Raw genomic sequence first — 13,911 nt, 5'->3', positions numbered from 1 at the left:
TGGTAGCTAAAGGCCAGCACACATTATGCTCCGGTCCTGGATCCTGCACTTGCCCCCAGGAACCTTTCCCCTGCATCTCATTCTTTCCCCCCCCGCAAAGTAAATTTGCATACACCCCCACACACATGGGTGTATGGTTTGGCATTCATTTTCACTCGAAATTTATGCAATGGCTTAAATAAGCGCAAAAATGCCATTTTACTCTCAGCAAGTGACAAAATGTGTGTTTCCCAGAACATAAAAAAAATAATTATGCAACGAATAAAACACATTTTTTGGAAGAAAAGCGAAAACCTCAGACACGAACAATAGGAATTTTATTGAAATAATTTTATATTTCACATGGAATTGAATAAAATCCAAATTTCAACTTAGTAAGAGTTTGTTGAATGTCAAATAAATTTAGCTAATTTTTTCAACATTGCCTTCAGTGCAAGGTAATTGATTTTTTGCTGGGTGTATGACCTATGGCAGGTGCTTGAATAAACTCTTGCCAGAATAAAACTTTATGTAATTGATAAAATGTTTTGAAAAGCATTTCCATGCAGAGTTCATGCTATTTAGGGAGGGGGGCTAATGGGTATTTACACATTTGTCATGAGCATGAGCACTTTTCGACCAAAGACCACCGACCGCATTTAGTTGTGCAAGTTGAGGCCGGCAAAACTTTGCCCTGGTCTTGACCAAGACCAATACCTAGACCAAGACCCAGAACTCTGGGCTCTTAATAAAAACAAGATTCTCGGTTTTATCTGGTATCTTTCTGGAGATTTCGTTTCGTAGTTTCGCCCACAACTCTCAACAGTTGAAAGACAAACACAAACACATGGCCAACGTGTCGTATACTTGATTTTATATGCAAAGTACTTGCAGCGTTTTATGTGAGATTCAATTTCCCACACACCACCTTCGACCTTCTCTGCCGCTTGCTGCTTATGCAAAATCAATAAAAAGCATGTGGAAAATGGGAAAACAGAGTGCAGGGAAAATATTTACGCATGTCAAAGGGGTTATAACACCTAACCTGTGTATCTGTCCTCTGGCAAAATCGAAGCCAAAAATAAAACCGAAAAGAACGATAGCAGTACAAAGTGTTGTCAAAAGGTTTTGGGGGATCTGATGTGATGGCTCCATTTCGGGGAATTCGCAGAAAAAGAAAGAGTTGGGCAACAGAGGCATCAGAAATCAATTTCCTGTGGCGCCAAATGGAAAGCGAAAACTTTTCCAAAAGTTAAAGCCAAAATGATGGCAAGGTAACTTCTTCCTCAACTTCTACCTGTCGCTTTCACTGCTTTGGCAATAAAAGCATTGGCAGCTGCTGCCACAATCAGTCAAACAATCAATAGTTTGATTAGGTTTCTGTGCCACATGTTGACTTTAAGCGAAAAATTAGCTCTAAGCCCCCAAAAAACTTTTACCGCCGCCATCCCATCCGCTGCCTTCCTGCCACAACAAATAAACAAAAACGAAACTTTGAACTGTTGCCGGTTATCTATGGGGCCAATGGAAAACTTTGGCACAGCTTCCCGAAAAAAGAGATACAACAACAAAATGGAGATAGTAGAAGGGGCATACAACATATGCTTGCTGCCCGTGGCACTCGAGTTGACATTTATACGAGTATGCAACAAGGAAAACAACTCAAAGTCAAAATGGCCAAAATATGCACATAAATTTCATTACCCAAAGTTGCTCGGCTACAAATAACAGCAACATTTGGAGCGATGGAGGAAACGCAAATGAAAATGTGTCCGGATCTGGAAAAAGTTGCAAATGTGCAGAGATAAGCGCATACAGCGCTCCTTGCAAAACACTGCAAAACAACATCAACGAGTCTAAAATATAATGAAATTAAACAAATTGCTTGGATTTACCTGGGCGGCTACCTGTTTGCCTCCTCCTAGCCTGTCTCGGCTTTTTTGAATCATTGTCAGCGAGTGGCAAAGTTTTTCTTCTATTTATTTCCCCTTCCGCCCGACAAATCCCACGCCGCCATTTTCCACATACAACTGAGTTGTCCTACGGGATGGGAAAAAGGAAAATCCAGAAGCTGCTGTTGGAGCTGCTACTTCTGCTGCTGGAGCTGAGCTGCTGTTGCTGCACAGCAAACGACAATTCATGTAAATTGCTTAATTTATTAGACTTTTTCAGGCGGAGACCCCCTGGTTTTCTCGCCCTCCTTAACAAAACGCCACGCAACTTCCTGACTTTGACAGCGTCGCGACTTTGGCTTAAGAATTGCCAATTGTTGTTGGGCTGCCGGCTTTTCTATTTGCGCTACGCTACAATTTCCTGCTCGTGCCTTGACTGGCTTTTGTCTCGATGTCTCCGAAAAAAAGTTTCGCCGCGTTTCCCCAACGCTGGTTTACTTTTGTTTTCCTTCTTATTTTCTTCCTCAGTTCCAGTTTAAGAATTGAGCGGCTTGCTTTGGTTTGGTTCTGTGTTTTTCTGCGAATTTGTTATCTTAATTCATGTCATTTAAAAATGAAACGAAAAAAAAAAACACAAAAAAGTCTGCCACCATTTGTTTCTAAATAAAACTGATGGCAATTGAATTCATTGTAAATGAGGAAAGGCAGGGTCCCAAGTTTTGTGTAATACGCGGACAGATTAAAAGTTTTTCCTCGCAAATAACGTATACGCCGCCTGTGCCAAGTTTGTGACTCACGTTACGCATACGCCTCGTTGGCCAGGAGTACAGACCAGAGAAGGCCGGAGGGTAAAGAAAGGGGAGCATATTCAAGCCGTGTCAGCTTAATGGCAGCATTCATACAAATCACTGTTACCCGCACGCCGCTTCCGGGCTGCCATTGCACTTTTCAGTGCTGCTTTCTTGTTTTCCATGTTTTTTGCTGAATTTTTTTTCCTTTTTTTTTGTTTTTGGGGGTGTAGCTGCCTGAATTTATATGGGGAAAATTCAAGAATGTACTCCCGGAAAGGAGGCGGAAAACAGCGCGCCAGCGTAAAGTGCAAGAAAAGCGCGCCGTACTCACAAACACTTGGAAAATGGCAGCCCACATGTTCAAAAACTAGGTTACAAGTTGAAACGTGAAACTTAAACGTGACGGTGAGGCAGCATCTTAAATTTCCACAGAATTTTGAAACATACCCGTCAAGAGATGAAGTTTTGAGTGATGCTTCTATAGACATTTCAGTTTAAGGACTTGGAGTTGGATATCTTCTCCTGCTTGACTTTCCTAGATCTCCGCTCGCTTCTCACAATTCAAAACTTGAATACGCGTCGTCTCACTTCGTCACTCGTCACTTTGCCACTTTGACTTTTTGCCACTTTGCCGGCTTCTCCAGAACTGCTGGGCTTTGTTGGCTGCTGGCGACTGGTTCGCGAATCGACAGTCCCGACTTGGCCAGGATTTTTGCGAATTCGCCGCAACAGCTTCGGCTTCAAAAACGAAGAGAGTGCCAGGATTTTTGCGAAAAGTCACACGCTCGCTCTTAACGGGCGTATAACAGTTTTTCATGCTCCAGTTTGTGTGTGGAAAATTGTGTCATTAGGTGCATTTGTTTTCGTTGTGCTGTCCGAGCACCGAGCTACCCACTATTTCTCCCACCCGCCCCATCCGCGCCCTGGTGCCACTTTGCCACGTTTGTTGTTGCTGTTTATTTGCTTCATCTTCATGGCGTGTCACTTTTCGAGTGTGTGTACGAGTGTGTGTGGGTGTGTGTCAACCTGGCGCCGCTCATCTAACTAAATGCCAACAATTATGTTTTGGAGTCTCATTAGTTGGAACTTAAAGTGTTCTAATGTGTTGCCGTGTGTGAAGAACGATGCCGTTAATGATGTAAGCGTCAGGTGTGAGCTGAAAGCTGAGAGCCAGGAGATTCAGCCATAGTGCCAGAATCAAGTCAAGTGGGCTCTAACCAGCCCATCCCGCTTATATACATACCAGCACATACGTATATGTATATACTTTTGGGGTCGAGTTCGTGCCACCTGGCGCTTTGTTAATTGGTATTACCTGACCCACACTGAAGAAAATAATTAAAGTGTTGAGATTTTTTTAACAAAAGCTTTGGCGAAGATAATGGACGGCGAAAGACTTTTCCTGTCATTTTTTATCACAAAATTATATATTTTCCATGAAAGTTGTTCCATTTTTTTATTTTTATTGTTTCCCTTTGTGTTTTGTGTATGAAAATTTGTGTCCTCCATTGGTCCCGAAACCCCAAACCAAATGGACTCGATGACAATGCTAGGGCATCGAGCTCACTGAGCGCCAAAAACAAAACAAAACGTGCAGCACAATGTGGCACAACTAATCACGCTGACGTTGACAGAAAATGCACTAAACAAAGAGCCAAATAAACCGACACACACAGCCGCCACACACCAAACAGAAGGGCCCATATAAATCGCATGCGAGCGTTAGCCAGCGAACAGGTTTAATGAATGCTCGTGTACGGGTATGGGTCTGTGGGTGTGGGTGTGGGTGTGAGTATGGGTACACGGATCCGGATACGGGGTCCGAGAAAACGGAACCAGCAGACACACAGGTTAGCAGGTTGGGTTCACGTTGCTGCCGTAGCCAACTAATTTAAGCTGCGCCTTGTTATAATTACGCCGCGCAGCAACAAAGCTGTTGGAAAATGATGCGCACGTGACATCCGGCACGGTCCTGCCGTCCGCAAGACCATACCCAGTCCAAAGGACACTGCAAAGGGGGAAACCAGAAAAGGAAAATCAGCCATCAGCCAACAGCCAGAAGAGAAAGCCACAGCGTCAAAAAAAGGAAAGAAATGAGGAGCAGCCCAGGAAAACGGGGCAAAAAAAAAAACAAAGGCCGGGCCAACGAGTCACACGCGCCCAGAGCAAACAGAACAAAATGCAAGTTCTCGCGGGTGTAAAATAACCGACCCCTCAGCCAGCTTAGTTTTTAGAAAATTATGAGTGGGTGGCTCTGGCGTTTTTGCATTTTTTATACAATTTTCTGGGATTACTTGCAAGCTGGAGCAAAAAAAGAAAAAACAGAAAAAAATGAAAAAGGAGAACCGGGGTGGGACTCAAGAAAATTAGTCGCGCTTTTCGCTCGCGTCGGAAAGGAATAAAAAGTGCAGCCAAGGAGCGAAGTGTAAATTTACTTCCGCTGGAAAATGTGGGCGTGCTGCCCCGTTTGCTGACAGCTGACTTGTGGGCGGGGAACGGTAGGTTGCCGCCGGGCGTGGCCAGTAGGTGGACAGGGCAAAAAAAATGCAACTTTTTCTAATTAAGCGTACGTGCGACTGTCAACGGCTTCAGCTGCTGAGGCAGCGTGCTCTTTACTTGTATAACTTATTGTCGTTGACAATAGTTTTAATTGAAAAGCGCCCGACTCCCTTTTCGGTACGTGTGTATGCTTGTGCATCACTACAGCTGGGTGTGAGTGCCGAGGGCAGTGGAAAACCAACTCCTGAGCTCACCTCTGACAATTCAATCAACGCTACAAATGCTGACTCGTTTATTTTTTAAGATCCTCCACAGCTAGATAGCTGAAGCTGCACTGAGAATTAGGGGCTATCATTTAATTTCTTGCATTATAAATAACAAAATTTAATAATTCTAAAAGTTTTGCAGTGGAATGGAGGTAGTTTAAGTTGTAGCTTCGTGATATACTATTAAATTTTAAAAATTCATCGATTTTCTTCAAGTGTCGTAGCAAGCAACTGTTGGCAGCTTAGCCGGCATTTGTCTTTGTAAGTGCGTCTTGGTTCGGGCTCCCGTCTTGGCCACCACTTAGCTGCTGACCAGGTGCAGCTTTGGGCCAAGAGCTGCTCTAATTGAAGTTCCCATTGAAGCTGTCCTTGCTGGAGTGAGAGTGAGAGTGGGTGGTACGGGCGGTGGCATAACTCAGCCGCATGCTAAATCAAGAAGCTTCTCAGCTCGGAATCCATTTCCCATAGTCATGCACTGGCAGCGAACATTTATCAAGATGATGGCACATGCACAGTTTACCTGTGCGCCATAAATAAGTAACGCATCTTCCCTGCCTTCAGTGCCCCAAAGTCCCCCCAAGCGATGCAATCAGCGCCAGGAATCCTCCGTTGCCACGCCCCCCTCCGCCCAGTGTCTGAGCCTCAGTCTGCGGAGGCGGTTGCAAGTTTCTTAATTTTCGTGCGCCGTGAATTCGCTCACACATTCGGTAAGTTTTGCGCCTACACCGGGCCACTTCATATCCTTTGTCTCTGAACTAGGGCACTGAGGGAAATATTTTGAAGATTAAAATACTAATTAAATAAGAGTACATATTTCATAAAACGTATATTTGATATTTTGTAATGCAAAAGATTCAAGAGGGTAGAAAAAGGTTACCAGACACACTTATCTTCTCTTAACGATTTTCAGAAGCTGGTTTTGAATCTAATCTTTTCCTCATAATCACGTAATTTGTATTTTTTTATGAAAATATTTGTTTTAGTTATTTTTATTAAACTCTCCGGAATATTGTTGTGCAGCTTGGCGTAGCAGAAAATCGCTTAAGACGCCGCTGCCGCTCCATGCCACTTCGCTCAAAGTTTATCCCTTGTGGGGATGTAGCTTCCGTAGTATACCTTGGACTCCCACCTGGGTAAGTTTTGCCACTGCTACTACCTCAGTCATCAGTTTTGAAGTTGAAGCTGAAGTTTTTGCCGGGTTTGCATCTCTCGTTCCCCGTATCCCGTATCTGTTTCCGCATCTCAGTCTCCCTTTCCGGCTCAACTTCATCGACATCGTTTACTTTTCGATTCGTTTCGTTTCGTTTTGCAATCTGTAATTACGAGCAGCAGCCGCTTGTGATGCCTTTCGGTTTAACTTTCAACAGCTGCCAAGGAGTCGCTTCCTCCACTGTCTATAACCGGAAGTCCCTCCCCGATTCTTCATCTCAAGTTGAAATATAATCGACAATGTCGATTGGCGCGTGTGTTTTTGTGGTTTTTGCGTTGGAAACTTTTATGTTAGTTTTGTTTTGGTTGGTATTTCTAATGCCTTGGAAAGGAGTTTTTGCCAGTTTTCTGATTGCGTCGAAAGGATTGCATATTTTACGATGATGTGCGTGGCTTTGTTTGTGTTGATGTTTGGGGGTTAGTGTGTTTGTCTTTGGCACGCAAAGTGCGTTTCCACCCCGGCTGGATGGCTGGATGGTTGGCTCATTAAGCTGCATTTGATATGCATACGAAATCGGGATGGGGCTTAAGCTTCGCCTGCTAATAAGAATCCATTTCCCAAGAAGCCTTTGACTGACGCTAATTAGAAAAGTTGGCTCAATCACGGGTAACACTTCCGCTCTTGCCCTTTTTTTTTTGATTCCGCCATTAACGCAACACTGGCGCTAATAGAGTCGGCGACTTTATTGAGGACTTTGGCAATAAGAGTTTTCCAACAAGTTTAAAATTGTCTGCATGCCTTCGATGGCGCTGGACCAAGAAAAGGGTAAAAAATCAAGGCGCAAATGACGGTTCACTTAATTTGCATTTAATTACAAAGTTCTACAAAGGACAGCGATGCCCCAACAGCCCGAAAAAAAACGAAGAAAAAATTAAACCCAACTTCTCAGTTACGCAAATCTTTTAACAGATACTCCAGGCAATATCAAAGCAAACAAGCATTTGTTTATAAATATAATGCATGGAGCTAGCTATTTGTGTTTCCTCTGGTATTTGTACAACTCACTTTCCGTCAAAACATTGACTCGTTTGCTCATACATTGGCCAGGCGGCACTTAAAAGATTAAAAAATGTTGAGGGGATGCGAGAAAATTGGGGGAAATCATCAGCAAAGTTTTCGCGACCGCAGCGAATAAACAAAAGTTTGGAGGGGGGAAATCAGTTAAAAAGCATCTCACGCAACAGCACCGAACACAAAAAAAGAAAAAAATACAACATATAACAAATTGAAGAATAAATGGAAAACAGCAAGTAAAAACATGAATCCCGCTTAAATATATATTGAAAAAGTTTTGCTTATGATATTTTTATGGGGGATCATCAAATTGGCCAGCGCGGAGATGAGATGGCTTCTTAATGAAGTGGATGCTGCCGCAACAAAAGGCATTCAGAATTAGCATTAGCACGCAGCCCACCTCCTTGACCCACATTTTGTGTGGGGCCAGAAGTGCCTGTAGGTGGTGCCAGAAATTCAAGTGACGTGCGTGAACTTGCGCATTTCGTGCACGTCCTTGTCGTGTCCTCAATGTTCCTGTAACGTCCCATTTCGAATCCCTCCACAGGCGTAGTCGGGAGATTCTTATAACAGGGTTTTGGTTAAAATATTAGCCTCGTTTCTAAAATATAATTTAAGTTATGCCTTTACTTATAAAATTTTTGAATCTAAGTCATTTTAAATAAGTTCTTATTTTTAAACCCCATTGCAACGCAACAGCTCCTTCAGTCTCCTTGTGGCATTTTTGAATTGCGTTGCCAAAATGGAAGCCATTAAACGAATGGCTTCCCTCTTCTTTCCTCGGGATGAATATTTTTATGCTGCAACTTTCAGGCAAGTTCCTCATTGGAGTTTTGATTGATAAATGTATTATTTTTTATTACCGCGTGCTTTTCGTTTTCCATTCGCCATTCTCCATTTTCTGCTCTGGTTTTTATGAAGGCACCTGAACGTGAGTCGGTCCCTGAAAGCATCCTCCGACGGCAGTTAATTTTCAAATTAGCTGCCCCGGTCGAGAGCCTTTTAATTACAAATGCCATGGAGGCGCATTGACGGCGGTTGGCGGCTGGAAATTGAGGAAGAGCCACTGCCGGAGACGCAGACAGAGCCGGAGCCGGAGCCGGAGACAGAGGCAACAAATGTCTGATTAAATAAATTGACATAAATTAAAAGAATATGCTGCCATGGCAACAATTAAATCAAAATTCTTGAGTAGCGACAAGGGAAGAGCGTAGAGCCCACAGGAGACTGTCGTCGCTTTTGATTACATAAAAAACAAGCTAATTACGAGAGCAAGGAAGCGCTGCGACTCGCTTGGCATAACCATCTTACTCTAGGTTCTTTGATGTGAGTTGGATGGTGGGTGGTGGGCCTCTCTGTCATATGTTTTAATGTAAATTTTCATTTAAATTAGATACTGTGCAAAGGAGCTTGTGGCTCAACTATGAAGCAAAGGAAAAACACCAGTACTATTAATGAGTTGTTATTAAATCTATTAGTCCAGTGGTAATGAGAACAAATAAACCGGTATACGAATATATGTAGGCTCAACTTGATGTGCATAACCATATTTTCTTATATGCCACACCATTCCCCACAACTTGAGTTTATTGTGAGGTGCCTCGATCTCGTATTTACAACACATTTAAAATATTTTCGCATACGCAAGCCGATTGCAAATTGAAAAAGAAAAACACCAATGAAAATATGCCATTTTAATAGTATAGCCAGGACGAAAGCTTAATTGCAGGAGAAGTTGTTGAGGGAAAGGGGATCCGAAGTTTACTGTACCTTCAGGTGAAGTCAGGCACTTTAATAATTCATGGGTGTCATTGAAGAATTCACCATTACCAAATATTTATATTTAGCTCAAAAGCCATTGACTTAAAATTCAGATAATTCTTCAGCATGGAATCTAGATTAAAGTTAAATGTATTATTTTTTCTGATTCATTTTTCTAAGTGATTTTCCTGAGTTTCATATTGAATATATATATATAAATCACATATAGGCCTCAGGAATAATCGACGGTGCAATGGAGCGTCCTATCAATCGATTTCGAAGGCAATAACTGCCATAGTCTACTTTTGTGCGCCGCTACAATTGCTCTGGCTCGGGCGTGAAAGTTTTTAATTGCCCGACTCGATCCTGGCCAGGCCCGGAACTGGACGAACTGAAGCGCACTGCAAACAGGAAACTCAACTCGCGCACAAATCAAAATAAAAATATGAAACAAGGCCAAGCGTGGGTATTGTAATACGAGCACGCAATTATTAACATGCACTGCCACTTGTTCCAGCACAAGTGCATTTATTGTTGAGGGAATTTCGACTGCTATGGAAAGGACCAACACAAAACTACCATATGAATTATGAACTAAAATTCAGAATAGTTGGCAAACGAAAACAAAACTGACTATTGCATTAGAAACGAATGCCAAAAGTTAATTTTAACCTAATTAATTTGATTTTCAGTTTTTGTGTAGATGAAAACGTATAAGAGAATTCTGTTTATTATTTATACTTTAAATGAGAATAATTTAACAGAATGCATCAAACCAGTCAAATGGATAGAATTTCCAAAAACTAAATATTGTTGAGGAAGTCCATGAGAAGAATTATAACTAACTAAGCAATATTAGTTACTATTGAAATAACAAAACTGTTAAAATTCTTGATATCAGGTGTAACATTTTTTCTGGAAAACCACAAAAAAATTAAAAACTGATTTCATAAATAGAAACCAGTTATACCAGAAGAAGGAAGAAGATCTCAGGCCTTTGAAAGTGCTCTGGCAAATATCAGAAATAGCCTGAAAGTGGCTGGCAAATGCTTCTGAGCTCATTGCTATGCCACTGGTGTGTGCCTGCCGTGTTCATGCTGACAAATTATGCTGTTTTATGCGTTTGTCGCCAGCTCCAGCACCTCGGCATGGCCAAAGCCGCATCCTGGACCCCACACATCCTCGCACGCATCAAGATAAACGCACGCATGAGAGGCACGGATCGACCCCAAAACCCCACCGACCTGGGGCTGCCGTGTGGCGTCTTGTTTTCCTCAGAGGTTTCCCCGTGTTATTGTGAGCTCCGATGCGTAGGGGCCAAGTGTGAGCCACCCTTTCCCAGGGGCATTTCCGGCTGGCAAAAATATTATGAATGTGCGGCATGAGCGAAATAGACTCGCCTCTACAGGGATACGAAAAACACAATTTTTCTGAAACCTTTGGCGTCATAAATTTGGATAGCACTCACAAAACAATGTGAAATCTTATAATAAAATATTAGAGATTTTTCATTTAGGTTCATACGGTTTCACAGAAATGCTTTCGAATATATGTATTCTTTAATGCTTGACAATTATCCATATATTAAGAAAGGCTTTGACTTTCCCATCTATATCTGTAAGTACATATTTAGATAAAAATTTTAATTATATTTTTCTCAGTGCTTTCAGGCGGCAGCCAGAGCACATCATAGGGCCCGTTAATATTTCAGCTGCGACAAAGTCAAAGTCAAAGGCGCTTCCAGCGACAACGCGTAAACAAATTGACAGCTTATAAAAACCTGAATGTCATGTGCCCGCCCTGAAAGCGTTTTATTATGTCATCCAAGTTATGTTCCGCCCAACAGATTTGTACCTGCTGCAAATTCGGAGGCGAAATTAATTATTAACGTTAAAAGAAACGTGTCTATAATCTGCACAGCATCACCGGGAACGAGGGACATTGGCGTATGTGGTGTTCTCTGGAAATTTAGCCTGATTTAATTAAAGCCTTGATTCGCCTGCATTTGTCAGGAATCCGACCGGATTTCGAGCCTGCAGATTATTAAATATCGCATTCGCATTAAGCAAATGGAAAGGTAGTATGTACATATCATATGCGCCCATACATGCACGCGTTGAAAAAGGAATGCCGACTATAATGAGCTTAATTGGTTGCAAATTAAGGTAGCCAGCCTGTGATTTCGCAGAAGGATATTCGGCTTTAATGTCTATTTTGCAACGGGGGAGCTGTGTGACAACGTATCGCATCGCAAATTTGCATTCCCCATCCACCTGTTCTCCAGCTAGTCTTGGGTCCACTTTGATCTTGGCAACTATTGACAAAGGCCGGGACCCGAACAAACATCTGAGCTGCCATGGGAAATGCAAACAGATTTCCAAATGGTAAGGCAAATAAATAAATCGCGCGTGCTACCTGCCCGAATACCCTTAGCTTCCCCGTTACCCAATCCGATTCGGATACGAATTCGGATTCCCTGGGCTCTGGGGTTATTTCACGGTTTATTATTTATATTTCGGGGACTGCACCCTCTGTTGTTGTGCATTTGCGGTGGGCAAACAACGCCAGTTTTGTGTAATTTAATACGTTCCGCTAATAGCGTTTAATGACAAGCATTTTTGACAGTTTTGGGGCGCGGCAGCTGGCTGCCCCACGTTGCATAACATTTGATTTTAGTGGCAGCATCAATTTTTCATGGTTCATACAAATTGCGCACTCATAATTCGAGTAATTATTCTAAAAGTCATTTGGGAATTTTGAAATGGTAATATGATTTTTAACACCGCATTACAATTGTTCAAAATTAAGTCAATTGTGTTGGGAAATAACTGATGTGATTTAATTGGGTCGCTGGGCTTGGGAGTTCATCGATCCTCCCAGCAGGCGACAGCCTTTTAATCGCTTATGGTAGCTTGAAAAATATTCTGGGGTGCCTGATTTGTGTCACTGGCACTCCGAGCCACCGCAGACGGTGCCGAGACTGTAGTTCAAAGGCTGTCTAGACTTGATGTGATTGGTAAAGGATTCTGTTGTGAGTCCTGGCTTATGAGCCGTTCGGATTTCATCAGATTTGGGACCAAGCGGTTAGTTACTGTAACAAAGGGTGTTATGATTTCGCCATAAATATAGACTTGAAATAATAAAGAAGGGTTTCTTAATCGAATATACATTTTTTGACAATAAATAGGAGTCCTATATTTTTAATTTATGTAGTCCGCTTTAAAAAGTTTTAAGTGTATAAAATTTTTCGAATATCTCCAAACCGTATTTCTTAATATTTGGATCAAAAAGCTCCGATAAAGGTGCAATGACTCGTGAGTCAAATATTGAGTAATTCGATAGCCCAATTGAATTGGTTCAAACCCTGTTTACAGGCCATATTTCAAGCATTGAATGGATAGCCATCCGTAGCTTTTCATGAGGCTAAAATTTATTGTCTGCCACTGGCTCGCATTTGTTTTGACCATCGGAATGTTTGTCTATTTGTTAAGGAGACTTGCAAATGCCAGACTTGCCATCCAACGTATTCGTTCAGCTCGGTTACTTATCAAATGCTCACTTTGATTTGTTGGCTACCGAGCCGAATTGGCCACAATGAAATGGACCAAGTAGGCAGGAGCCGGGCCTCAGAGCCGCAAGCTGTTAACCCAAATAATTATGGCTTCATTAACTTTATTGTGTGTGTAAGTGGTTTTTTGATAAAGCTACTGAGTTATAGCCAAAGCACTTGTGCCCCTCTACCCCTCGCTGAGCCGGCAAATTAATTGCTACGAAAGACCAGGAGAAAAAATAGAAATCGTTTTGCTAAATGACACAAATTTAGCAAACATTAAATCGTGCCCAATTTTTTTCGTTTTTCCCGAATTCCTTTATTCATTTTGCCAAAGGGTTTTTATTAGCCTGGTTTTGCGTGCGAGTATATGTTTTTGTGTATTTTTGGACTTTTCAGCCAGACAAACACAGAGAACAGTGTGCCGCAGGCTAGATTGTTGTTTCCGGTTTGACAATAACAAGGCTTCTTTTGCCTGGAAAATCACTCAACAAAATTGTACAGTCCTCTTACTACAATATGGAAGAAAATAGGTTAAAGCATGATAAAAAATTATGTATTTTTTACCAAGACTCATTATTAAAAGACACTTTCTTAAAATACTTCTATACAGTTCTTAATATCATATTGTTTTCTTACAGTGCTGGATCCCAAAAATTTCTCTGATAAAAGGTATGGAAACATATCAAGGTAAAATTTTACGTAACACAACCGAGTCTATGGGAAAACACCAAAAAGTCAAATAAAAAAATATACAAAAAAATAAAAATAACAACAAACAACCGCACTATTATTTTTAATGGCCAAACATTACAAGCCACGTGGGTTGCCCGGGCGGCCAAAGGTTGGGGGATGGGAAAACGAAAGCGAACATAAAAATAAATAAGAACAAATTGGCAGGCAAATGTTTAGTTTGTGGCAACATGTTGCCAACTAGCCACCGCCTCCC

General features: G+C 41.9%; 2 protein-coding genes and 1 long non-coding RNA gene across 3 annotated transcripts in view; 2 read left to right on the top strand and 1 right to left on the bottom strand.

Annotated features, from left to right (window-relative positions):
* beat-IIb (beaten path IIb) overlaps window positions 1-3,185 on the bottom strand; it is a 32,288-nt gene extending 29,103 nt beyond the window's left edge. The window contains exon 1 of the mRNA XM_017246816.3: window positions 3,110-3,185. The gene's annotated coding sequence lies outside the window, so the exon portion shown is untranslated. The remainder of the gene's footprint in view (window positions 1-3,109) is intronic.
* Window positions 3,186-3,710: 525 nt separating this feature from the next.
* LOC108128535 (uncharacterized) lies at window positions 3,711-3,851 on the top strand. The gene has a single exon (XM_017246212.2). It carries the CDS (start codon window positions 3,711-3,713, stop codon window positions 3,849-3,851), a length of 141 nt encoding a protein of 46 aa, XP_017101701.2.
* A 7,092-nt stretch (window positions 3,852-10,943) lies between these two features.
* LOC138926745 (uncharacterized) lies at window positions 10,944-13,686 on the top strand. The gene is made up of 3 exons (XR_011443369.1): window positions 10,944-11,029; window positions 11,074-11,796; window positions 13,604-13,686. It is a non-coding gene; the product is annotated as an uncharacterized lncRNA (long non-coding RNA).
* The last annotated feature ends 225 nt before the right edge of the window (window positions 13,687-13,911 follow it).

This window comes from Drosophila bipectinata, chromosome 3R (genome assembly GCF_030179905.1).
Source record: "Drosophila bipectinata strain 14024-0381.07 chromosome 3R, DbipHiC1v2, whole genome shotgun sequence".
Taxonomy (NCBI): domain Eukaryota; kingdom Metazoa; phylum Arthropoda; class Insecta; order Diptera; family Drosophilidae; genus Drosophila; species Drosophila bipectinata.
Note: the sequence above shows the minus strand (reverse complement) of the source record. Positions and strands in the feature narration are given on the sequence as shown.

Bases quoted from the DNA above. Each gene is read 5' to 3' on its own strand.
- LOC108128535 (XM_017246212.2), top strand. From the start codon at position 3,711: ATGCCAACAATTATGTTTTGGAGTCTCATTAGTTGGAACTTAAAGTGT.